The sequence below is a fragment of the Oncorhynchus masou genome, chromosome 5 (genome assembly GCF_036934945.1).
Source record: "Oncorhynchus masou masou isolate Uvic2021 chromosome 5, UVic_Omas_1.1, whole genome shotgun sequence".
Taxonomy (NCBI): Eukaryota; Metazoa; Chordata; class Actinopteri; order Salmoniformes; family Salmonidae; genus Oncorhynchus; species Oncorhynchus masou.
This window is the reverse complement of record NC_088216.1, coordinates 40,679,705-40,706,896: the sequence shown is the minus strand read 5'-3', so window position 1 is coordinate 40,706,896 and position 27,192 is coordinate 40,679,705. Positions and strand designations below refer to the sequence as shown.

General features: G+C 42.1%; 1 protein-coding gene across 1 annotated transcript; it reads right to left on the bottom strand.

The window, feature by feature from the left end:
- Positions 1-575: 575 nt before the first annotated feature.
- LOC135539581 (serine incorporator 1-like) lies at positions 576-27,192 on the bottom strand. The gene is made up of 10 exons (XM_064965542.1): positions 26,752-27,192; positions 20,405-20,566; positions 19,666-19,844; positions 15,473-15,552; positions 14,438-14,575; positions 13,791-13,960; positions 6,155-6,245; positions 5,579-5,780; positions 5,048-5,293; positions 576-3,671 (listed from the first exon to the last, which is right to left on the bottom strand). Exons 1-10 carry the CDS (start codon positions 26,788-26,790, stop codon positions 3,533-3,535), a joined length of 1,446 nt encoding a protein of 481 aa, XP_064821614.1. The 5' UTR covers positions 26,791-27,192; the 3' UTR covers positions 576-3,532.

The window sequence follows — 27,192 nt, the reverse complement described above, 5'->3', positions numbered from 1 at the left end:
GAATGGTCGTGGACAGGCAAAAGGTCAAAACCAGATCATAGTCCAGGAGTTACAGAGTAGCAGACAGGCTCGTGATCAAGGCAGGTGGGTACAGAGTCCAGAAACAGGCAAGGGTCAAAACTGGGAGGACTAGAAAAAGGAGAATAGAAAAAAGCAGGTGAACAGAAAAACGCTGGTTGACTTGGAAAAACATACAAGATGAACTGGCACAGAGACAGGAAACACAGGAATAAATACACTGGGGAAAATCAGCGACACATGGAGGAGGTGGAGACAATCACAAGGACAAGTGAAACAGATCAGGGCGTGACACAGTCATATTATGTAGTATATATTATATAGTATATATTTTTTATTTAACCTTGATTTAACTAGGCAAGTCAGTTAAGAACAAATTCTTATTTGCAATGACAGCCAACTGGGGAACAGTGGGTTAACTGCCTTGCTCAGGGAAGAACAGATTTTTTTTACCTTGTCAGCTCGGGGATTTGATCCAACTACCTTTCGGTTACTGGCCCAACGCTCTAATCACTAGGCTGCATGCCGCCTCAAATATAACTCACAGTTGCACCAAACATTTGTAATAAACTTTATTTTTTATTTATTGTACAAGACTTTCCAAACAGTTGTGGTTCAATGGGAACTGAAGCAGGTTCCATAAGCAGACTCTCATCACAACTACAGCTTACAGAAGGTTTTGGTCTCAGAATGAAATTAAATACTTATGATACATTTTCATCAATATCACAATGGCAGTGTTAATCTATAAACCATCGTGCTCCGATCAAGTGCATCAACATTTGTTTTTCTTTGTATTTGCGGTCATAACTGAGCTTGAGGATATCATTCTAATTATGTCATATTTACTAAATATCCGGTAACATTTTGTGGTATGTGAATATGACATAATGTATGTCCATTTGGAACTGAACCTTAGGCCTAAATGCAAAGCATAAATTGCAAAAACATATCTAGATGGCTTGTAGAGGCCTATATTTAAAAACAAATTACGCTGGGTTTTTGTTGTAGATACTGCACATGCATTTCAAAATATGCTTAAATTCCTTCAGTAAGCATTATTGATTCAGTCAATTACATTCAATCTCCAAGACACGAACATGATAAGATAACACAAATATTTGGCAGAAGCATAAATCATTTAAGTAGATTGTGGATCGCTTTCCAAAAACGCATTTTTCAAACACTGATTGCTAAGCTCTCTTATTTTGTGATGATTTCAATTCAAAATACACAAACATTTACAGATATGTAAGGCATTGGAAGGCATAGCAGCTTACTACAATATCAAATAATGTAAGGATAAACCTATGCAAATTCAATTACGACTGAACAGTGTTGGCTACAATTAAATAAGCATCTGTAAGACTGAAAACTTTGAGGGTATAAGTGCAAACAAAACAGTTACCGGAAATCATGTCACCAAATGTCATACGAAGCAGCTTCTTCAAACACAAAGATAAATGTAAAAGAAAAGGGAATCAATGCTTTTGAAAATGAGAATTGATCTCAGATATCAAGCAATAATTGTGACATAGTCAATAGATGTGATTATAAATGCTAAATATTTGTGGGCCAAATATAACATTGGTTGAACAATATTTTTTTCATTCTCCTTACACCACTTATGGTACTTGGAGAGGGTCAGGACTGGTCAGATTCAAAGTTTGAGTCTATTGTTAACCCAACATTTCCCATAATGCAGGAATATAACATCCATAGACATACAGTGGAAAGAAAAAGTATGTGAACCCTTTGGAAATACCTGGATTTCTGCATAAATTTGTCATAACATTTTATCTGATCTTCATCTAGGTCACAACAGACAAACACAGTCTGCTTAAACTAATAACACACAAACAATTCTACATTATCATGCCTTTATTGAACACACCGTATAAACATTCACAGTGCAGGATGGAAAAAGTATGTGAACACTTGGATTTAATAACTGGTTGACCCTCCTTTGGCAGCATTAACCTCAACCAAATGTTTTCTGTAGTTGCGGATAAGACTTGCACAACGGTCAGGAGAAATTTTGGACCACCTCTTTACAAAACTGTTTGGGTTCAGCAATATTCTTGGGATGTCTGGTGTGAATTGCTTTCTTGAGGTCATGCCACAGCATCTCAATCGGGTTGAGGTCAGGACTCTGACTGGGCCACTCCAGAAGGCATATTTTCTTCTGTTGAAGCCATTCTGTTGTTGATTTACTTGTGTTTTGAGTCATTGTCCTGTTGCATCACCCAACTTCTGTTGAGCTTCAATTGGAGGACAGATAGCCTAACATTCTCCTGCAAAATGTCTTGATAAACTTGGGAATTAATTTGGCCATTGATTATAGCAAGTTGTCCAGGCCCAAACAACTCAACTGTAGTATCATCTGTCCACAGAATATAATACCTGGAACATCCAGGTGCACTTTTGCAAACTTCAGATGTGCAGCAATGTTTTTTTGGACAGCAGTGGCTTCTTCCGTGGTGTCCTCCCATGAACACCATTCTTGTTAAGTGTTTTACATGTCGTAGATTCGTCAACAGAGATGTTAACATGTTCCAGAGATTTCTGTAAGTCTTTAGCTGACACTAGGATTCTTCTTAACCTCATTGAGCATTCTGCATTGTGCTCTTGCAGTCATCTTTGCAGGACAGCCACTCCTAGGGAGAGTAGCAACAGTGCTACAATTTCTCCATTTATAGACAATTTGTCTTACTGTGGAGTGATGAACATCAAGGCTTTTAGAGATACTTTTGTAACCCTTTCCAGCTTTATGCAAGTCAACAATGGTTCACATCAGGCAATGCTTCTTGTGAATAGCAAACTCACATTTTGTGAGGGTTTTTTATAGGGCAAGGCAGCTCTAACCAACATCTCCAATATCGTCTCATTGATTGGACTCCAGGTTAGCTACCTCCAATTAGCTTTTGGGGAAGTCATTAGCCTAGGGGTTCACATACTTTTCCCAACCTATACTGTGAATGTTTAAATGATGTATTCAATATAGACAAAAAATATAATAATTTGTGTGTTATTAGTTTAAGCACACTATGTTTGTCTATTGTTGTGACTTAGATGAAGATCAGATCAAATTTGATGACCAATTCATGCTGAAATCCAGGTAATTCCAAAGGGTTAACATACTTTTCTTGCCAAGAGATAAAGGACTTTTTTTTTAAATGAAAGATGTTCCTTTGACATGAAGGTCAATTATCCCGGCGTTTGGTCCCAAATTGCATAAAATGTAAAATGTACCACAAGGCTGGAGATTTAACACCAGGTTCATGTGTGAATCTATCTACTGTAATAGATCTAAAACGCTAACTAAAGAGATATTTTTATGAAAAACCATCAACATCTAATACACAAAACAACACAGTCCATTTTGACTGAAAATCAAGTGAAATGTACAGTAGGCAATAAGGTCAATGTTTATGTAAAACGTAAAAAAACGAAGCAAAATCAGGAATCAAGATAAGGAAAGTGAAAGAAGAATACTGCGTTAGCGGAAACCTTTTCAGCTAAAGTCCCGGTTGATGAGTATCATGGGGGCGACCAGGGTCCAGACATAGAGGGTGAGACACACCCAACTGGAGCTGATCTTTACCCAAACCGCCGGCCACTTGCTGGTCATGGCATTGTATTCTGCATCAGGACTGTATAGGAAAAAAAGTAAGATTTCTATATTAATATCTGAACAAATGTAATGGTGTGGATCTTTAAGAGAAATATCTATGGTTAAAGTATTGCGTTGCAGCATTGCTGTGTTGCTTTGCGGTCACTTTCATGTTAGATAGCTAGAGCTGCCTTGTGTTGCGTGAGAGAGTTTAAATATAAATGTTGAACTATAAAAGATGTGAAGACGCGACTCCGGGATGCTGGCCTTCTAGGCAGATTGCAAAGAAAAACCCATATCTCAGACTGGCCAATAAAAAGAAAAGATTAAGATGGGAAAAAGAACACAAACACTTGACAGAGGAACTCTGCATAGAAAGCCAGCATCCCGGACTCACCTGTTGACGTTGAGACGGGTGTTTTGCGGGTATTATTTAATGAAGCTGCCAGTTGAGGACTTGTGAGGCGTCTGTTTCTCAAACTAAACACTCTAATGTACTTGTCCTCTTGCTCAGATGTGCACCAGGGCCTCCCACCCCTCTTTCTATTCTGGTTAGAGACAGTTTGCTCTGTTCTGTGAAGGTGGTAGTACACAGCGTTGTACGTGATCAGTTTCTTGGCAATTTCTCGCATGGAATAGCCCTCATTTCTCAGAACAAGAATAGACAGGACGAGTTTCAGAAGAAAGGTCTTTGTTTCTGGCCATTTTGAGCCTGTAATCGAACCCACAAATGCTGATGCTCCAGATACTCAACTAGTTTAAGGCCAGTTTTATTGCTTCTTTAAGCAGGACAACCGTTTTCAGCTGTGCTAACATAATTGCTAAAGGGTTTTTTAACGATCAATTAGCCTTTTAAAATGATAAACTCGGATAAGCTAACACAACGTGCCATTGGAACACAGGAGTGATGGTTGCTGATAATGGGCATCTGAACGCCAATGCAGATATCCCATAAGAAATTAACCATTTCCAGCTACAATAGTAATTTACAACATTAACAATGTCTACACTGCATTTCGCTACACCCGCAATAACATCTGCTAAACACCTGTATGTGACCTGTATGTGACCAATAACATTTTATTTAATTTTATTTGGAAGTCAACTTCACTTCAATCCAAATCTGCATAACCAAATTTGACACCATGGCTGTGCCTGAAAATGTTACTAGCTGTCAAATACTTGCTTCCTCAGTCCTTATTTCCTCAATTACTTTTAAAGCTCATTGGAGAAGGATGTGTGAGGGAGCGACCTTGGATCCTCTCCAAGGTCTGTCAAGAACAAATCCTCAAGGGGGAATTAAGGAAACAAGGACGTAGGAAACAAGGGCGAAGGAAGCAAGGACTTGACAGCAGTAACGTTTTCAGACGTAGCACTTCACGACGTTGGTAATCTGTGTAGTTTGGCCTTACTGACCTATACCAGTTGGTGAGAGTCATCATGATGTAGAGCGAAGCCAGGAAGAGCATGAAGTGGAAGAAGGAATAGCTGTACTGGACCGTGTCCCTCTCGTTGTCCTCCACACGCCCGGGTCCATTCCTCCCCGTACCCGTCCCTCCCACCTCTTCGTCCGGTGTGCCCGCGTTACTCTCCTCCAGGGTCACCGTGTCGTTGGAGGCCATGGTCAACTTGTTCACCTGGCTGGTGTTGGATGAGCGGATGCTACAAGGACGTGAGCATTTACAATCATTATAAGAATTATAATTCATGAGAAATTCTAACATTTATAATAACTTCGAAAGCATTTATAAGCATTTGTAAATATGTATAAGCATGTATAACTATCCAATAAAGATATAATGAAGTATAACCAAAGGTATTAGATTAAAAAGTCACAATGGGGGGGGGGGGGGGGGGGGGTAGCAACAACAAATTGACATTACTTATATTTCCCAGACCACTATGTGCTATAGCTGTACCAAGGTCTGCCTTGCTGACCAGTCATACCTGGAGTAGAGGATGCATAGAACGAAGATGGCCAATCCCACGATGCTCTGGGCGTCCCACCACTGCAGATAGGGAGAGGACAGGATGGGTTCCTCGGTGCCGATGATCACCACAGCCGTCTGGTTCTTAATCTCCAGAGGGGCCAGCGTGGGCACCAGTGTCTGCTGGAAGATGCTCAGCAGGCTGGGGTTGCATGTCCGGTCTAAGAGGGGAATTTAAAAATATATATATTTTTTTATTATTATTTATTTCGTTTATATTTTAATATTAATAATTACTTTTTTAAGAGGGGGTGGTGACTTTTAAGTTTAACTCGAGCTGAACAAATACATTTGCATTTAGCGTGGAGAATGGCGATGTGTTTGCAATTCATGGGCAAATGTTTCAAAGGATGTCAGTCTGACTGAGAAGCTATTTGATTGTTCCCAATAATTATGAATATGATTGCATTTAAATGGTTAGATATATGAACAATGAACTGTTAATTTATTTGGTATTAATGAATAATGAACATAGATGAACAAGTCAGGGAGGCAGTGCTGTTAGGTCAGCAGCTTGTATAACAGTGGCTCTGACCAGGCTCGTTGGTCATGGCAGACCAGGTCAGATACATGGTGTACATGGTCATGATGGAGGACTGGAGTAGACCAGATCGGGGCTGGGATTCCTAAAAAAACAAACAAAGTAACTGTGATTTACAAAGGGATACCAAACATGGAAATGCTGTCTGACTAGGCCTCAGTGGGGGTTTCTCCACGTAGCAAAGGGAGGATGGACCTCCGTTTTAAAACAACAATAAAAACATATTTAAAAATCCTCCTTGTAATAAATATTTAAAAAAATACTTTTCATCTGTCAACCGCCACAAGTTTTTAAATCATCAGCCGCTACTGGCAGACGTGTGTTATAATTAGGGTCTAGATTTGTTCTTGACCACATGACATTTTAGGATGTACTTTAAGCTGTACTAGGCCCACTGTGACATTTTTGATAATTTAAATTAGGCTGTGGCTGCGCCTTGCATCACAAAGTTGGTCACAACTCAGAATCAACTGAATATCAGTTGAAACTTAGTTTAGGCACGTCTCTCCACTAGATGCACACTGACTCTTGCAAATGGGTGGCAGGGTAGCACAGTGGTTTGAGCATTGGGTCCTAAAAGGTTGCAGGTTAAAATCCCTAAGCTGGCAAGGTGAAAAATCTGTTGATGTGCCCTTGAGCAAGGCACTTAGGCCTAATTGCTCCAGGGTTGCCGATGATAATAGGGAGAGTTGGGATATCCAATTTACACGTGTATTAATACACCCTTGTACATGTGTGAAATAGGATAAATATAAGCACCCACCAAATCAGTGAGCATTCTTTGTGTCAATGGTGTGCCCTTTGTTTGTCAATGTTTATCAATTCCCTGTTAAATATATACTCAGTATTGACGTTACTGTTAATCCCCGCATTTCCCCAGTAATCTAGAATGTTTGGTTATGGTGACTTCTGCTAATTCATTGAATATAATATTATTCATTTACCATTCTCCTTCTCGTAGTGGACACACTGTTTGGAGCGCTCAATAACTGTGCAACACTTTTGATGGAGAAGCTTAAGTTAATTTCATTCTATTTACCAGTTTTCTGGCAATTTCTTAATTATCTTTGTTTGGAACACGTTTCCCTGTTTTGTTTAATCTTGTGTGAGCACATGCGCTTAAGCGCGCATAGATGTACCTGGCCTACGTGCCAGGATAGGTGTGGCTTATGGTATTTACAGTGCCTTTAGAAAGTATTCATAACCCTTGGCTTCTTCCACACTTTGTTGTGTTACAGACTGAATTCTAAATGGATTACATTTATTATTTTTCACACCCATCTACACACAATATCCCATAATGACACAGTGAAAACATTTTTTTAGAATTTTTGGCAAATGTATTGAAATAGAAATACAGAAATATCTCATTTACATAAGTATTAACAGCCCTGAGTCAATACATGCTAGAATCACCATTGGGAGCGATTCCAGCTTTGACTATTTTTGGGTAAGTCTCTAAGAGCTATGCACACCTGGATTGTACAATATTTGCCCATTATTCTTTTCAACATTCTTCAAACTCTGTCAAATTGGTTGTTGATCATTGCTAGGCAACCATTTTCAAGTCTTGCCATAGATTTTCAAAACTGTAACTTGGCCACTCAGGAACATTCATTGTCTTCTTGGTAAGCTCCTGTGTAGATTTGGCCTCGTGTTTTAGGTTATTTTACTGCAGAAAGGTGAATTCTTTGTGGAAATGTGGAAAGCCGACTGAACCAGCTTTTCCTCTAGGATTTTGCCTGTGCTTAACTCCACTACGTTTCTTTTTTATCCTGAAAAATGCCCCAGTCCTTAACGATTGCAAGCATACCCATAACATTATGCAGCCACCGCTATGCTTGAAAATATAGAAAGCAGCACTCAACAATGTGTTGTATTGTATTTGTCTCTGGTTTACTGACCACTGCCTGCCTTGACCTGTCTATTGCCTACTCCTGTTGGAATATTAATCTATTGTTGATTCAACGTGGTCTGCATCTCGGTCTTACCTTCAACCCTGATAGTACGAACTGGCCATGACTGACCCATCACACCCGGACCAGCTGCGCAATGCCATCTCCTCCCAAAGAGCCTCCATTGGTAGGTACGAGGTATTGCTTCGTTGGCTGATGGAGGGGGTCCAAACGTTGGCTGAGCGCCATGCCCAGGCATTGGACATGCTGTTAGAGCAATTCCGTGGGTCGTCTGGGGGGCAGCCTGCCACAGTGGTAACCCCACCGCCTCTCAGTAACTTGGCGGTCAGCAGCGCCGCCCCACCGGCCACTCCACCTTCCAATTACCTCCTCCAGAACGCTTTAATGGAGAGCCGAGCACTTGTCGGGCATTTCTAGCTCAGTGTGCCCTCATTTTCGAGATTCAGCCCTCCTCCTTCCCCTCGGATCGCTCCAAAATAGCCTACCTCATAACGCGGTTGTCTGTAAGGGCTCTCACCTGGGCTACCGCCGTATGGGAACAGCAGCCGGTCATATACTCGAGCCTTGAGGGGTTCGTAGAAGAGCTGTGGATGGTCGTTGATGCCCCGTTCTCCAGGAAAGAAGCTGCCCGGAAGCTAAACCAGGACGCCCGCACTGTGGCCGACTATGCGGTGGATTTCCGTACGTTGGCAGCGGAGAGTGTGTGGAACCCGGAAGCATTGTTCAACATGTTCCTCCACGTCGTCTTGGAGGAGGTTAAGGACAAGCTTGCGGCTCGGTTGTTACCCACAGATTTTGACTCCCTCTTCGCTTTGACCATCCGCATTGATGGCCAATTGCGGGAACGACGGATGGAGAGGAAATTTGATTTCATTCGCACGTCCAGGGATTCCACCACACCTCCGAGTCATCCCGGAAGTCCCCGACGGTCCTCCAAGATTTCCCGACCTTCCTGGAGAGTCACCGGGGAGGGCTGAGACACTGTGTCCCGAGCCCATGCAACTAGACAGGGCTGGGCTGTCACCAGCGGAACGGCAACACCAGATCAGCACAAGGAGCTGTCTGTATTACGGGACTTTTGGTCATTTTATGTCTTCGTGCCAGGTAAAAGACCAGGCTCACAGGTAGGAGCGAGTACTCTGGTGGGCCATGTGGGGAACTTTTTGCTTCCCTGACTCGTACCCCCTTTCATGTCATTCTGCTGTGGGGAAACCAGTCCAAATCTCACCGGGTCCTCATTGACTCCGGGGACGATGAGAGCTTTTTGGACGCCACTCTGGCTTCCGAGCTGAACATCCCCACTCAGCCCCTCTCCATTCCTGTGGATGTTAGCGCGTTGGACAGGCGCTCTATATTAGTCGGGTCACACATAACACCACTCCCATCAACCTACATGTGTCAGGGAATCACAGTGAGACAATTCAGTTCCTGCTCATCAAGTACCCCAAAATCCCCTTGGTTTTGGGATTCTACTGGCTACAGCGACACAACCCACTCAATTGGTTTATGGGTGACATAATGGGCAGGAGTCCGTTCTGCCACGCCCCGTAAACACGGGCACCCTCATAGATATCCTCCTGACCAACCTGCACCCTAAATACAACTCTGCTGTCTTCAACCAAGATCTCAGTGATCACTGCCTCATTGCCTGCGTCCGTAATGGGTCTGCGGTCAAACGACCACCCCTCATCACTGTCAAACGCTCCCTAAAACACTTCAGCGAGCAGGCCTTTCTAATCGACCTGGCCCGGGTATCCTGGAAAGATATTGACCTCATTCCGTCAGTAGAGGATGCCTGGTTATTCTTTAAAAGTGCTTTCCTCACCATCTTAAATAAGCATGACCCATTCAAAAAATGTAGAACCAGGAACAGATATAGCCCTTGGTTCACTCCAGACCTGACTGCCCTTGACCAGCACAAAAACATCCTGTGGTGTACTCCTTTAGCATCAAATAGCCCCCCAGATATGCAACTTTTCAGGGAAGTTAGGACCCAATATACACAGGCAGTTAGGAAAACAAAGGCTAGCTTTTTCAAATAGAAATTTGCATCCTGTATCACAAATTCCAAAAAGTTCTGGGACACTGTAAAGTCTGTTGAGAATAAGAGCCCCTCCTCCCAGCTGCCCACTGCACTGAGGCTAGGAAACACTGTCACCACCGATAAATCCACGATAATTGAGAATTTCAATAAGCATTTCTCTACGGCCATGCTTTCCACCTGGCTACCCCTACCTGGCTACCTGGCTACCCCTACCCTGGTCAACAGCCCTGCACCCCCACAGCAACTTGCCCAAGCCTCCCCATTTCTCCTTCACAAAAATCCAGATAGCTGATGTTCTGAAAGAGTTGCAAAATCTGGACCCCTACAAATCAGCCGGGCTAGACAATCTGGATCCTCTCTTTCTAAAATTATCTGCCGCAATTGTTGCAACCCCTATTTCTAGCCTGTTCAACCTCTATTTTGTATCATCTAAGATCCCCAAAGACTGGAAAGCTGCCGCGGTCATCCCCCTCTTCAAAGGGGGAGACACTCTAGACCCAAACTGTTACAGACCTATATCTATCCTATCCTGCCTTTCTAAGGTCTTCAAAAGCCAAGTGAACAAACAGATCACCGACCATTTCGAATTCCACATTACCTTCTCCGCTAATGCAATCTGGTTTCCGAGCTGGTCATGGGTGCACCTCAGCCACGCTCAAGGTCCTAAACGATATCATAACTGCCATCGATAAAAGACAATACTGTGCAGCCATATTCATTGACCTGGCCAAGGCTTTCGACTCTGTCAATAACCACATTCTTATCGTCAGACTCAACAGCCTTGGTTTCTCAAATGACTGCCTCTCCTGGCTCACCAACTACTTATCAGACAGAGTTCTCTATGGGGGTGCCACAGGGTTAAAATCTCGGTCCGACTCTTTTCTCTGTATACATCAATGATGTCGCTCTTGCTGCTGGTGATTCTCTGATCCACCTCTATGCAGACAACACCATTCTGTATACTTCTGGCCTTCTTTGGACACTTTGTTAACTAACCTCCAGACGAGCTTCAATGCCATACAACTCTCCTTCCGTGGCCTCCATCTGCTCGTAAATGCAAGTGAAACTAAATACATGCTCTTCAACCTATCGCTGCCCGCATCTCCCCACCTGTCCAGCATCACTACTCTAGACGGTTCTAACTTAGAATATGTGGCAACTACAAATACCTAAGTGTCTGGTTAGACTGTAAACTCTCCTTCCAGACTCACATTAAGCATCCAAAATTAAATCTAGAATCGGCTACCTATTTCGCAAAACAAAGCATCCTTCACTCATGCTGCCAAACATACCCTCGTAAAACTGACTATCCTACCGATCCTTGACTTCGGTGATGTCATTTACAAAATAGCCTCCAACACTCTACTCAGCAAATTGGATGCAGTCTATCACAGTGACATCCCATATACTACCCACCACTGCGACTGTCACGATCGCTGTGTTGAAAATGACCGGACCAAGGTGCAGCGTGGTGAGCGTATATTTTCTCTTTATTTCTTTAAATGTTGCCAACAAAACAATAAACAACAAAAACGAACATGAAGCTCCGTGAGGCTATACCTGCCGTGCCACCCCTATGACTTCGGGATTGACCTTCTCCATAGCACCACGCCGCCCCAGGGCCATCTGTACTCGCCTCCGAGGCTATGGAGGACTACATTGCGCACTCACTAGCTACTGGAATTATCCATCCCTCTTCCTCTCCCGCTGTCTTGTCCTTCATCTCCACGAAGAAGAACCCTGCGTCCATGCATTGACTACCGGGGCTCAGTGACATCACTGTAAAGAACCGTTATCCGCTACCACTCCTTTCCTCTGCCTTCGAGCTGCTCCAGGGGGCCACTGAGTTCCCCAAGCTGGATCTACGTAATGGCGACCACGTGATGTGGATATGAGAGTGGGATGAGTGGAAGACCGCCTTCAACACAGCCAGCGGCCACTACGAATATCTGGTCATGCCCTTTGGCCTCACCAACGCCCCTGCTGTGTTCCAGGCTCTGAGGAATGATGTTCTCCACGACATGCTGAACCAGTTTACCTTTGTCTACATTGATGACATCCTCGTCTTCTCCAGCGCCTTCTGGAGAACCAGTTGTTTGTTAAGGCGGAAAAGTGCGAGCTCCATCACTCCACCATTCCCTTTCTGGGCTACATCATCTCTGCTGGGAGTGTCAATGATGGATCCCGAGAAGGTGAAAGCGGTGGTGGGTTGGTTTCAGCCTACGTCCAGGGTGCAGCTCGTGCCCTTTGTATACATCAGACCTTTCATGTGTCCAGAGTCAAACCCATGTCTCACAGCCCTTTTTCTCCCGTTCTCTGTTTGTCTGTTGCCAGTTCGTCTTGTTTGTTCAAGTCAACCAGTGTTTTGTGTCTCAGCTCCTGTTTTTTCCAGTCTCTCTTTTCTCGCCCTCCTGGTTTTTGACCCTTGCATGTCCTGACTCCGAGCCCGCCTGCCTGATCACTCTGCTTGCCACTGACCCTGAGCCTGCCTGCCGACCTGCACCTTTACCCCCCTCTCGACTACCGACCTCTGCCTTACCCTGAGCCTGCCTGCCGTCCGGTACCATTGCCCCACATCTGGTTTACTGACCCCTGCCTGCCTTGACCTGTCTATTGCCTCCCCCTGTTGGAATATTAAACTATTATTTATTCGAGGTGGTCTGCATCTGGGTCTTACCTTCATGCCTGATATGTGCCTTTGTAGTGGCTGGGTGTATTGATACACCATCCAAAGTGTAATTAATATCTTCCCCATGCTTAAAGGGATATTCCACTCAATGTTCGCTTTTTTTCTTCCAAAAGGTACCCTTCTTTGCGAGGCATTGGAAAACCTCCCTGGTGTTTGTGGTTGAATCTGTATTTGAAATTCACTGCTCGACTGAGGGACCTTACATATAATTATTTGTGTGGGTTACAGGGATGAGGTAGTCATTCAAAAATCATGGTAAACACTATTATTGAAAAATTAAAGGAGAGCTGCACACTCTAGGAGCTCAGATGCAATAATTGAATAACCAAAGTTTCGACAGACAAGCTGTCTTCATCAGGGTATATACCACTATTATTGCACAAAGAGTGAGTCCATGCAACTTATTATGCGACTTGTTAAGCACATTTTTACTCTTGAACTTATTTAGGCTTGCCACAACAATGGGTTGAATACTTGACTCAAGTTATTTCAGCTTTTCATTTTTTTTACAAATGACATTATGATGTATTGTGTATAGGCCAGTGACAAAATAATCTACATTTAATACATTTTAAATTCAGGCTGTAACACAACAAAATGTGGGAAAAGTCAAGGGGTGTGAATACTTTCTGAAGGCACTGTAAGTGCCCGCTTGGATATGTTCTGGTCAGTTCTGTTTGACAATTTGTTTGGGTAGGATGCAACTGAGTGTAGTAGACCCCACCTGTTTCTTTATGCTTAGGACAGGTTATGTCTGATAGGAGGCTTTTTCTTTTTCAATACTGACATTTTGAAGTCAGATATTTGTAAATATATCTACTTGTGAATTGATCACTGTCATCACCCGGCTCTGTCTAAATAAATACAACATTAATTTCCACCTCTACCTCCCTGCCTCGTGCTGATTTTTTTTGTCCTTGCGACTGCTACAAGGTACCTATTTTACACTCTAATAGTACTATCTGTTGAATGAGGGCTCACCTGTACTCTGGGCATGACAGACACAACAGAGGCTACGGCACAGAGGAGCAAGTTGAAGCTGATGAAGAACTTGTTGAGTAGACAGCCCTCTGACCGAGTGTAGAACATGTACATCAGGATGATAACGATAAAGGCCATGACGTAGTTGAGTCCAGTTACAGCGAGCAAGGCTAGAGACGAGAGGATAGACTGAATCAGATTCAAGTTGTGTTGTTATTATGAAGCAGAACATATTCTGTCTAAGAGCATTATACAGAGTGTGTGCACTATTGACACCTGCACTTACTGTATGTTAAGGTTACAATTTATTTAGCTGGTATTTACTTAATACAGTAATTACTCTTTTGGAATCATTCAAATAATTACTGTTATGTGCTATTTGGTACCAGGTAGTTACCAATTGTAATGAATTGATATTACTTACTTTAGAAAAAGGTGAATACTTGCTAAAACATCAAATTAAACCTCCCATCAGCATTCCTAATCACCAAAACATCATTCATTTGGCTAATCATTCTGACTGTTTGAGTGTGTGTGTGTTTATGTTCTTTTCACCCCCTTTTTCATTTTATTGCATTACTGTTTACTATGTGTGTTGCGATCGTAAGTGGATTTAAAAGTGGATTTGATTTGCCAGGAAGACTCACCTGCGTACCAGCCCCTGGAGTTCCCTCTCTCCATGTTGTCCACCCAGGATTCATTCCAGGAGTGAGCAAAGTCCACCAGCAGAACCAGCTGGATCAGGATGAAGCAGAACGCCCCACAGGTACCCACCACAAACCACGCTACACACACGCACGCGCGCACACACACACACGCACGCACGCACGCACGCACACACAAACACACACACACACACACACACGCACGCACGCACGCACGCACGCACACACACACACACACACACACACACACACACACACACACACACACACACACACACACACACACACACATAGAGACCATCATCAAATGACACTTAAAAAAAGAAAGAAATTAATTATACTTTTTTTACCACCTTTTCTCCCCAATTTCGTGATATCCAATTGCAATCCAAATGCGATCTTGTCTCATTGCTGCAGCTCCCCAACGGGCTCGGGAGAGGCGAAGGTCGAGTCATGCGTCCTCCGAAACATGACCCACCAATCCACGCTCCTTAACACCCACCGGAATCCAGCCGCTCCAATGTTTCGGAGGAAACACAACTCAACTGATGACCGAAGTCAGCCTGCAGGCGCCTGGCCTGCCAGAAGGAGTCGCTAGAGCGCGATGAGTCAAGTAAAACCCCCACGGCCAAACACTCCCCTAACCCGGACAACGCTTGGCCAATTGTTCACCACCCTATGGGACTCCCGGTCATGGCCGGTTGTGACAAAGCCTGGGAAAGAACCCGGGTCTGTAGTGATACCAATCGGGAGGCCCTCATCATTATATTACATGTATCAACAAGCAGTTTCAAAAAATATTACTATTACATGATTATCTATGTGTATATCAATAATTAATAGTATTAATATTACACTACATTTTAATATCAAAGACTAATTGTATATCACTCATGTATGCTGATTGTGCATGGTATGCATGGTCAAAGGCTGCATTGATAAATCATAATAATATACAAATATCAACTATCACAAAATAATCTATGACCGAAAGGATTTAAATTGTGTCAATCTTACTGCGAGTAAAAGGCCCTTCAGGAATGTAAAAGGCACCGACTGTCACGGCAACCATGGCAGCCACCTTAAAGAACCAAAACCTGGGGGGGGGGGAGAGAGAGGTAATTTATCAACTAGTAAATATATACGTGAATAGGCTTATGATGTCTAGCTGCTACGGAAAGCTCTAGTTCAGTTATCCTCCTCGGGTTCCTCGGCACGGTGGCCTGAAGCACGTTAGCTGAGTGACCCGTTGTGTATGAGATTATTTCACTAATATTGCCCTTGGTTGCGGCAGTGCGATAATCATATGACTGAAAGTTGTCGGTGTCTTACCAGTCCCTCATTATGAGAATCGTTAAGTTACAAGCAGTGTACATGCTTTTTTGAGGTAGCACATTACAATCGTACCTGTATACGGGTTGAAAATTGCAGATTTGGGCACTTTTTTAAACTTATTTGGGATAGGGGGCGGTATTTTGACGTCCGGATGAAAAGCGTGCCCAAAGTAAACTGCCTGCTACTCAGGCCCAGAAGCTAGGATACACATATAATTGGTAGATTTGGATAGAAAACACTCTAAAGTGTCTAAAACTGTTAAAATAATGTCTGTGAGTATAACGTAACTTATTTGGCAGGCGAAACCCAGAGGACAAATCTTGTTGTTGTTGAGGTGACTGTGTTTTCTATTGGTTTTCTATGGAAAACTAGATTTATGAGGCACCTGGTTGCAGTTCTTTTGGCTTCCACGAGATGTCAACAGTCTTTAGAAATTAGTTGATGTTTTTCCTTTGAGAAATGAAGAAGTACGGCTGTTCAGACTGAATGTCAAGCCAAGTGTACTTTAGTTTGGTGCCATGCGCTCCACGTTGATTTTATCCGCTATTGAACACAGTATATTCCATCTTAAATTTTATCGATTATTTACGTTTTAGGATACCTAAAGTTGGATTAGGAAAGTTGTTTGAAATGTTTGGGCCAAGTTTACAGGTTATTTATTAGATAATTTGTAGTCATGTTGGGCGAGTTGGAACCAGTGCTTTTCTGAATCAAACGCGCAAATAAATGGACATTTTGGGGATATAAAGAAGCAATTTATCGAACAAAAGGACCATTTGTGATATTTCTGGGACATTTTTTCTGGGACATTTTGGAACGCCAACAGAAGAAGATCTTTCAAGGTAAGGCATGACTTATATAGTTATTTCTGACTTTTGTGTCGCACCTCCCTGGTTGAAAAATGTTTGTCATGCATTTGTATTATGGGGCGCTGTCCAGATAATCGCAGGGTTTGCTTTCGCCGTAAAGCCTTTTTGAAATCTGACATGATGGCTGGATTAACAAGAAGTTAATCTTTATTTTTTATGTATTACACTTGTGATTTCATGAAAGTTAATTATTTATAGTAATTTAATTTGAATTTGGCGCTCTGCCATTTCACCGGATGTTGTCAAATCATTTCCGCTTAAAGGATTTGACCCCTAAGAAGTTTTAACCTTTATTTAACTAGGCAAGTCAGTTAACTAAGAACAAATTCTTATTTTCAATGACGGTCTAGGAACAGTGGGTTTGCTGCCTTGTTCAGGGGCAGAACGACAGATTTTTACCTTGTCAGCTCGGGGATTTGATCTTGCAACATCTCAGTTACTAGGCCAATGCTCTAACCACTAGGCTACCCTGCCGCCCCATAAACACCTTAATTGGAACACAGTGGCTGTACAGTAACATGCTGTACATGACGTAAGAGCCCTGGCTCTGCGCTTCACAGCGCTGTGTGGGTTTTGACTGACAGACATTCTGAACTTGAGCATCTCACGCGACAAGAAGTTGCCCCCATCCCTCCTGCTAGTTTGGCAAACTTGCACATACTTTATTGTCTGTAAATGCTGGGAAATTCTGTAAATTAAGGAGGACAATGTATTTTGAAAGATGAGACTTTGAGGATTATAATAAATACCGCTTTGATGTCATAAAAGCAAGCCAAACAGCCGTAAGTCCAAATGTGCACTTCACATTTACATACAGTGGGGCAAAAAAGTATTTAGTCAGCCACCAATTGTGCAAGTTCTCCCACTTAAAAAGATGAGAGAGGCCTGTAATTTTCATCATAGGTACACTTCAACTATGACAGACAAAATGAGGGAAATAAATCCAGAAAATCACATTGTAGGATTTTTGCAAATTATGGTGGAAAATAAGTATTTGGTCACCTACAAACAAGCAACATTTCTGGCTCTCACAGACCTGTAACTTCTTCTTTAAGAGGCTCCTCTATCCTCCACTCGTTACCTGTATTAATGGCACCTGTTTGAAATTGTTATCAGTATAAAATACACATGTCCACAGCCTCAAACAGACACACTCCAAACTCCACTATGGCCAAGACCAAAGAGCTGTCAAATGACACCAGAAACAAAATTGTAGACCTGCACCGGGCTGGCAAGACTGAATCTGCAATAGGTAAGCAGCTTGGTTTGAAGAAATCAACTGTGGGAGCAATTATTAGGAAATGGAAGACATACAAGACCACTGATAATCTCCCTCGAACTGCGGCTCCACGCAAGATCTCACCCCGTGGGGTCAAAATGATCACAAGAACGGTGAGCAAAAATCCCAGAACCACACGGGGGGACCTAGTGAATGACCTGCAGAGAGCTGGGACCAAAGTAACAAAGCCTACCATCAGTAACACACTACGCCGCCAGGGACTCAAATCCTGCAGTGCCAGACGTGTCCCCCTGCTTAAGCCAGTACATGTCCAGGCCCGTCTGAAGTTTGCTGGAGAGCATTTGGATGATCCAGAAGAAGACTGGGAGAATGTCATATGGTCAGATCAAACCAAAATATAACTTTTTGGTAAAAACTCAACTCGCTGTGTTTGGAGGACAAAGAATGCTGAGTTGCATCCAAAGAACACCATTATTGACATCCAAAGAACACCAGTATTGAGATATACTTTTGTTATTCACCAAATACTTATTTTCCACCATAATTTGCAAATAAATTCATTAAAAATCCTACAATGTGATTTTCTGGATTGATTTTTCTCTCTCATTTTGTCTGTCATAGTTGAAGTGTACCTATGATGAAAATTACAGGCCTCTCTCATCTTTTTAAGTTGGAGAACTTGCACAATTGGTGGCTGACTAAATACTTTTTTGCCCCACTGTATCATGAAACTCATGTCATATGCTGTAGTGTCAACGTTTATGATCACTATGCTCGATGTACAGTTGCAAGATGACATGGTGTTATACCATTGGTTGTTCTGAACAGAATGAGCCTATGTTTGTCTATTGTGATTTTTTGTGTGTCTTGGCACACACACCTGAATGCACTCATTACTCCTTTCTATGGGCACCAAAATGAAGATCTGTTTCCATTAATTACACTGTGAAAGCCTAAAGGTGTAATTTCGCATATTTTATAACTTAGCTACTCACGTTGGCAATAGACCAGGCTTTCAAATGATACCCATCTGAACCAGATTGCGATTCATAATGGACCGTTTTTTTGGATTGTGTAAACAACATCAGTAATTGTGTGAGAGCGGAGACACATGGTCGTGTTACAAACAAAACAACTACAAGTGCGCTTTCTCTGGTTCCTCAACGGCAGGAGGAGGAGAAAGCAAAACAACAAAAACGCATAGTTGAAGATTCTTCTTTGTGTCATAAAAGTGCCATGAAATGACTTAGGAACTGTGCACACTTTGAAGAGGTGTGTGGCTACTTGGAGACACCGGTTAGTCCTCTCACTCTAACCCTTGTCATGTTTTTTTGTCTTATGTTGCACCTACCACACATTTTACAGGAATATTCTTAACATGTTACTGGTGATGAAAATTACAGTAAATGTCAACTTAACATAAAATCAACAGTGTAATGTTTGGATTCAGTCTTGTGTCAGGTGAACTGTTGTGTCCTCCTCACCTTTGGTCTAATAATTTTACCATAATCTCAAACTCTTCCCTTTCCACTGCTACCATGGTTATGCATAGGCTTTCCATATTTCTTCTGTAAGAAACATGTCAATTTAGCCCTATCCATAGAGACCAATTCCCACAAGTGTAAAAGGTTACTAATAAAAGGTATTCAACGAAATACTGACTTTAAAGTCAAAGTTGGCATTTAAGTTTAATTACATGTGGTAATAAGTAGCATGTGGGCCCTTTTTATTTTTCTGATGGGTGCGTTGCGTTATGGGGTGGTTACCCGTTGTGGATGGCGGAGCGCGGGTCTCGACTGTTCTTCACGTTGATCATGATCAGAGCGAACGCCAGGAAACACATGCTCATTCCGAAGCACACCCGGTACACGGCTTTATAGCCCACTAAGATCGTACAGTTGATGTTTCCATTGATGCCTGCTCCGTCTTCACAGAACCCAGGAATCTACAGGCACAGACGGACATAGGCACAAACCATTCAGGTAAGTCTTATCTACTGTCCATTTCCATAGTCTGGCTGTGCGAGTCTGCAATTCAATAACATAACATTTCTGCTTTGGTACTGTAAATCAACAAGTTGGCTACTATCAGTACTGTACCACAAAACTGTCACAATTTATAAGTAACCAACCATAGTCATTCAACATCCCCATTTGGAATGAATATATGTCAATGTTTCAATTTAGACAGAGTTGCAATGTTAATGCAACCTTAACATACAGTAAGGTTCCATTGGAAGTTGCAACTCTGTGTGTAGGCCCCCACCTTTTTAGGAATGTGTGACTTGACTCTTTTCACCAATAGCCTCCCGTTGTATTCAAGCATTATTAAAGTAACAAATGATCATTCACCATATACACAAACATCTACTGACACAGCATGATTCATCGTCTCCATAACACCTCCACACACACGCACACGCACACGCACACACACACACACATACACTTCATGTCTCACTCAGGAAGTGTGTGTATGAATTCAATTGATTGGCCCGTCTCCTACCTTTTTTAGCTGCTCGTCCACTCCTGGTGACAGCATGATACAGGCTATAATGGTCCCTAGCAACAGGATGAAGGCGTAGATGACTCGCGTTACCGTGGAGTTCTTGCTCTGGGGACAACATCTGCACAACAAGCATGTCGCACTGCTACACAGACACGGCACCTAGAGGGAAATAGAGGAGGGAAAACCATTGTCAAACGTTCCTGTGCGGTTGTAGATAGAGGGGAAAATCATTGCGAAACGTTCCCCTAACATTGTAGGTCAGCTAGGGACAAGCCAGAGTCAGTGCAGACACTGAATGGACTGATTAACCTTCGTCTTGGCACTTGAAACACTACATACTGCAGCAATGTGGTGGTAGGCCTGAACATAATCCAAACGCAATAAAAACAAGTCAACAACTGTCTTTTTGACCGTGGGGATAAAATCAAGTGTACTTAGGAGAATTTGAGATATTGCTGTTACTTACTTATTCAACCAAGACAGAGAAACAACAAACATGTCTAATCCACCACAACAGTGATACAACAGTGTTACAGTAACCATTACAAAGGCATCACGGCATTGTACCTTTAAGACACCTGACTCTGTCAGCCCTAAGTAGCCTACTAGCTTGTAAACAACGTAATACCCCAGGTAGACAGACACAAGGTCAGCTTAGCCATGGGTAGCCAGAATATGGGCATGCCGGCAAGACAAATCTTTTACACATGACTGATGAAAACCCTTACCTGTTCACCGGATGTGCTACCTGTCCCAGACCTGCTGTTTTCAACTCTCTAGAAACAGCAGGAGCAGTAGAGATACACTCAATGATCGGCTATGAAAAGCCAACTGACATTTACTCCTGAGGTGCTGACTTGCTGCACACTCGACAACTACTGTGATTATTATTATTTGACCATGCTGGTCATTTATGAACATTTGAACATCTTGGCCATGTTCTGTTATAATCTCCACCCGGCACAGCCAGAAGAGGACTGGCCACCCCTCATAGCCTGGTTCCTCTCTAGGTTTCTTCCTAGGTTTTGGCCTTTCTAGGGAGTTTTTCCTAGCCACCGTGCTTCTACACCTGCATTGCTTGATGTTTGGGTTTTAGGCTGGGTTTCTGTACAGCACTTTGAGATATCAGCTGATGTAAGAAGGGCTATATAAATAAATTTGATTGGATTTGATGAGGCCATCCTGTGGTTAACATAAACTTGACCTGCTTTAGCTGGGTCAACGTGGAGAAGAACCAGGAATCACAAGTTGACTGTCTAATAGCTAGACAGTTAAAATGGAGGTCGGAAGGCATTGGATTAGGCTTGTTGTTGTATGCGTTTGTCTCAATCCCAATACTACTCCCCAGCAAAGCCTAAATTCATATGTCTAGCGGCATGTACTAGAGTAGCTACTGAACGTCCTGGCCTATTAATGTTTTTGAAACTATTCATGGCAACGTTGTGTGGTGGATGTGTATTTGGTTGCTTGGCCGACACTTATTAGTTGGGTCTGAGATAAAGTACGACTGTATAACTTATCTCTGAGCTGCGCCCAATGCAGGACAAATGCCCCTTTGTCCTCTTGTTGTTACATCATAACATATTTTGCTCTAGTCTCTAGTCTAGGCTATAATATGACGTCTCTAGTCTAGGCTATAATATGACGATAACACTGTATGAGATTGACAAAGATACATGTATTCCATGTAGACTATTATATGTATGTTATTCCATGGAGACTATTATATGTACTTTATTCCATGTAGACTATTATATGTACGTTATTCCATGTAGACTATTATATGTACATTATTCCATGTAGACTATTATATGTACGTTATTCCATGTTGACTATTATATGTACGTTATTCCATGTTGACTATTATATGTACGTTATTACATGTAGACTATTATATGTACGTTATTACATGTAGACTATTAAAGTGGCTAGTGATACATGTATTACATAAAGATGCAGTAGATGATAGAGTACAGTATATACGTATACATATGAGATGAATGATGTAGGGTATGTAAACATTATATTAGGTAGCATTGTTTAAAGTGGCTAGTGATATATTTTACATAATTTCCCATCAATTCCCATTATTAAAGTGGCTGGAGTTGAGTCAGTGTGTTGGCAGCAGCCACTCAATGTTAGTGGTGGCTGTTTAACAGTCTGATGGCCTTGAGATATAAGCTGTTTTTCAGTCTCTCGGTCCCAGCTTTGATGCACCTGTACTGACCTCGCCTTCTGGATGATAGCGGGGTGAACAGGCAGTGGCTCGGGTGGTTGTTGTCCTTGATGATCTTTATGGCCTTCCTGTAACATCGGGTGGTGTAGGTGTCCTGGAGGGCAGGTAGTTTGCCCCCGGTGATGCGTTGTGCAGACCTCATTACCCTCTGGAGAGCCTTACGGTTGTGGGCGGAGCAGTTGCCGTACCAGGCGGTGATACAGCCCGCCAGGATGCTCTCGATTGTGCATCTGTAGAAGTTTGTGAGTGATTTTGGTGACAAGCCGAATTTCTTCAGTCTCCTGAGGTTGAAGAGGCGCTGCTGCGCCTTCTTCACGATGCTGTCTGTGTGGGTGGACCAATTCAGTTTGTCTGTGATGTGTACGCCAAGGAACTTAACACTTACTACCCTCTCCACTACTATTCCATCGATGTGGATAGGGGGGTGCTCCCTCTGCTGTTTTCTGAAGTCCACAATCATCTCCTTAGTTTTGTTGACGTTGAGTGTGAGGTTATTTTCCTGACACCACACTCCGAGGGCCCTCACCTCCTCCCTGTAGGCCGTCTTGTTGTTGTTGGTAATCAAGCCTACCACTGTTGTGTCGTCCGCAAACTTGATGATTGAGTTGGAGGCGTGCGTGGCCACGCAGTCGTGGGTGAACTGGGAGTACAGGAAAGGGCTCAGAACGCACCCTTGTGGGGCCCCAGTGTTGAGGATCAGCGGGGTGGAGATGTTGTTGCCTACCCTCACCACCTGGGGGCGGCCCGTCAGGAAGTCCAGTACCCAGTTGCACAGGGCGGGGTCGAGACCCAGGGTCTCGATCTTAAAGGGTACTATGGTGTTAAATGCCGAGCTGTAGTCGATGAACAGCATTCTCACATAGGTATTCCTCTTGTCCAGATGGGTTAGGGCAGTGTGCAGTGTGCAGTGTGGTTGAGATTGCATCGTCTGTGGACTTATTTGGGCGGTAAGCAAATTGGAGTGGGTCTAGGGTGTCAGGTAGGGTGGAGGTGATATATATATATATATATATATATATATATATATATATATATATATATATATATCCCATTTAGCAGACGCTTTTGTCCAAAGCGACTTACAAGTCGGCTGGGGCCACTACTTTTGCATATGGGTGGCCCCAGTGGGAAAAGAACCCACGACGCTTGGCGTTGCAAGCGCCATGCTCTACCGACTGAGCCACACAGGACCCATGATATGGTCCTTGACTAGTCTCTCAAAGCACTTCATGATGACAGAAGTGAGTGCTATGGGGCGGTAGTCGTTTAGCTCAGTTACCTTAGCTTTCTTGGGTACAGGAACAATGGTGGCCCTCTTGAAGCATGAGGGAACAGCAGACTGGGATAGGGATTGATTGAATATGTCCGTAAACACACCAGCCAGCTGGTCTGCGCATGCTCTGAGGGCGCGGCTGGGGATGCCGTCTGGGCCTGCAGCCTTGCGAGGGTTAACACGTTTAAATGTTTTCCTCACGTCGGCTGCAGTGAAGGAGAGTCCGCATGTTTTGGTTGCGGGCCGTGTCAGTGGCACTGTATTGTCCTCAAAGCGGGCAAAAAGTTATTTAGTCTGCCTTGGAGCAAGACATCCTGGTCCGTGACGGGGCTGGTTTTCTTTTTGTAATCCGTGATTGACTGTAGACCCTGCCACATACCTCTTGTGTCTGAGCCGTTGAATTGAGATTCTACTATGTCTCTATACTGACGCTTAGCTTGTTTGATTGCCTTGCGGAGGGAATAGCTACACTGTTTGTATTCGGTCATGTTTCCGGTCACCTTGCCCTGATTAAAAGCAGTGGTTCACGCTTTCAGTTTCACGCGAATGCTGCCATCAAGCCACAGTTTCTGGTTTGGGAATGTTTTAATCGTTGCTATGGGAACGACATCTTCAATGCACGTTCTAATGAACTCGCACACCGAATCAGCGTATTCACTAGCCACTTTAACTATGCCACTTTGTTTACATACTCATCTTATATGTATATACTGTACTCGATACCATCTACTGTATCTTGCCTATGCCGCTCTGTACCATCACTCATTCATATATCTTTATGTACATATTCTTTATCCCCTTACACTTGTGTCTATAAGGTAGTAGTTTTGGAATTGTTAGCTAGATTACTTGTGGGTTATTACTGCATTGTCGGAACTAGAAGCACAAACATTTCGCTACACTCGCATTAACATCTGCTAACCATGTGTATGTGACAAATAAATTTGACTTGACTATTATATGTCTGTTATTACATGTATACTATTATATGTCTGTTATTACATGTAGATTATTATATGTACGTTATTCCATGTAGACTATTATATATTTGTTATTACATGTAGACTATTATATGTCTGTTATTCCATGTAGACTATTATATATCCGTTATTACATGTAGACTATAATATGGACGTTATTCCATGTAGACTATTATGTATGTTATTACATGTAGACTATTATATGTACGTTATTACATGTAGACTATTATATGTACGTTATTACATGTAGACTATATGTTTGTTATTACATGTAGACTATTATATGTACGTTATTCCATGTAGACTATTATATGTCCGTTATTACATGTAGACTATTATATGTACGTTATCCCATGTAGACTATTATATGTACGTTATTCCATGTAGACTATTATATGTACGTTATTCCATGTAGACTATTATATGTCTGTTATTACATGTAGACTATTATATGTACGTTATTACATGTAGACTATTATATGTCTGTTATTCCATGTAGACTATTATATGTACGTTATTACATAGACTATTATATGTCTGTTATTCCATGTAGACTATATGTTTGTTATTACATGTAGACTATTATATGTACGCTATTCCATGTAGACTATTATATGTACGTTATTCCATGTAGACTATTATATGTACGTTATTCCATGTAGACTATTATATGTATGTTATTCCATGTAGACTATTATATGTAAGTTATTCCATGTAGACTATTATATGTTTGTTATTACATGTAGACTATTATATGTATGTTATTCCATGTAGACTATTATATGTAAGTTATTCCATGTAGACTATTATATGTTTGTTTTTACATGTAGACTATTATATGTACGCTATTCCATGTAGACTATTATATGTACGTTATTCCATGTAGAATATTATATGTATGTTATTCCATGTAGACTATTATATGTAAGTTATTCCATGTAGACTATTATATGTCTGTTATTCCATGTAGACTATTATATGTACGTTATTACATAGACTATTATATGTCTGTTATTCCATGTAGACTATATGTTTGTTATTCCATGTAGACTATTATATGTACGCTATTACATGTAGACTATAATATGTACGTTATTTCATGTAGACTATTATATGTCTGTTATTCCATGTAGACTTTTATATGTTCGTTATTCCATGTAGACTATTATATGTACGTTATTCCACGTAGACTATTATATGTACGTTATTACATATAGACTATTATGTACATTATTACATGTAGGTTATATTGCTCTACATACATATTTTGGCAACAGTTTAAGCATACCTTGGTCTTTGTTTTTGGACTAGGACAAGGCAGCAAGCACTGTTAATCCAATTAATCATGAGTAGAGCAGATGACTACTGGTAGCAAGATTAACCCTTTAGGACTTACAGTAGCCCCATACTATGTGTGTATTGTGGGCTACTTGGGAGAGGAAAATAGTTTGTTTCCCTTTTCCCTATGAAAATGTATATTCTAGTCTATAACTGTGAACACATATTGAGACCTATAACTGTGAACACATTTGTGGAGACCAGAGCAAGCCAGAGCAAAAGCAGAGGCAAATCAAAACCTTGTTTTTCACACAAGCAGATACATAACCAAGTCCTAGTCAATCACATTGGCTACCACCATTCGAGTCCGCTAGTTCAGGTAATTCGTTTCAAGATTGAGTGGCAGGCGCTTGCGCCTCCTCATGATTCTGACCTGTTGCTTACGTCACATCATCCTGACAACCTTGTATGAGTTCAGTCGAAGATTGATACTATGCCATTCTTTATGTTTGTCACATATGTCAACCTGGTTCTTATGCACAAATATGTTCGTGATATCATATGAGTAGAAACGTACCCAGCTTGCGACAGAAAAGGCCGCCAAAACAGCTCCCATAATATTCCAGTTTCGGCTAAATCTATAGCGTTTTTCTTCCAGTAACGGCACCCGTTACGTTTATGTCCCTCCAGGTTGAATTGTAAATGTAGTTACAATTAGAGTACCAACTTTTGAAAATTGTAAATATTTGAATTAAACGATTTTGTTGTCGTGTCGTACAGGCGAGCCCTACTTCTTCAACTCGCGCAATCGTCTATGCTTTCTTGGTTACTGCAAACAGGGATACTTGGGACGTCCACACCCTAAATCCTAACCTTAACCATTATCCTAACCCTAACCTGAACAACAACCCTTACCTAACCCAAACCTTAACATTTACTTTAACCGTTATAGATGTCAACTTCAGTGGGGGGACGTCAGAGTATGGACCTCTAAAGGATACCGCATAGCAAGGTGCGT

Bases quoted from the DNA above. Each gene is read 5' to 3' on its own strand.
- LOC135539581 (XM_064965542.1), bottom strand. From the start codon at position 26,790: ATGGGAGCTGTTTTGGCGGCCTTTTCTGTCGCAAGCTGG. The intron at 19,845-20,404 runs GTAGGAGACGGG...CTGTGCCTGTAG, and splicing joins TGGACGAGCAGCTAAAAAAG to ATTCCTGGGTTCTGTGAAGA. The intron at 14,576-15,472 runs GTAAGATTGACA...GCGTGTGTGTAG, and splicing joins TGAAGGGCCTTTTACTCGCA to CGTGGTTTGTGGTGGGTACC.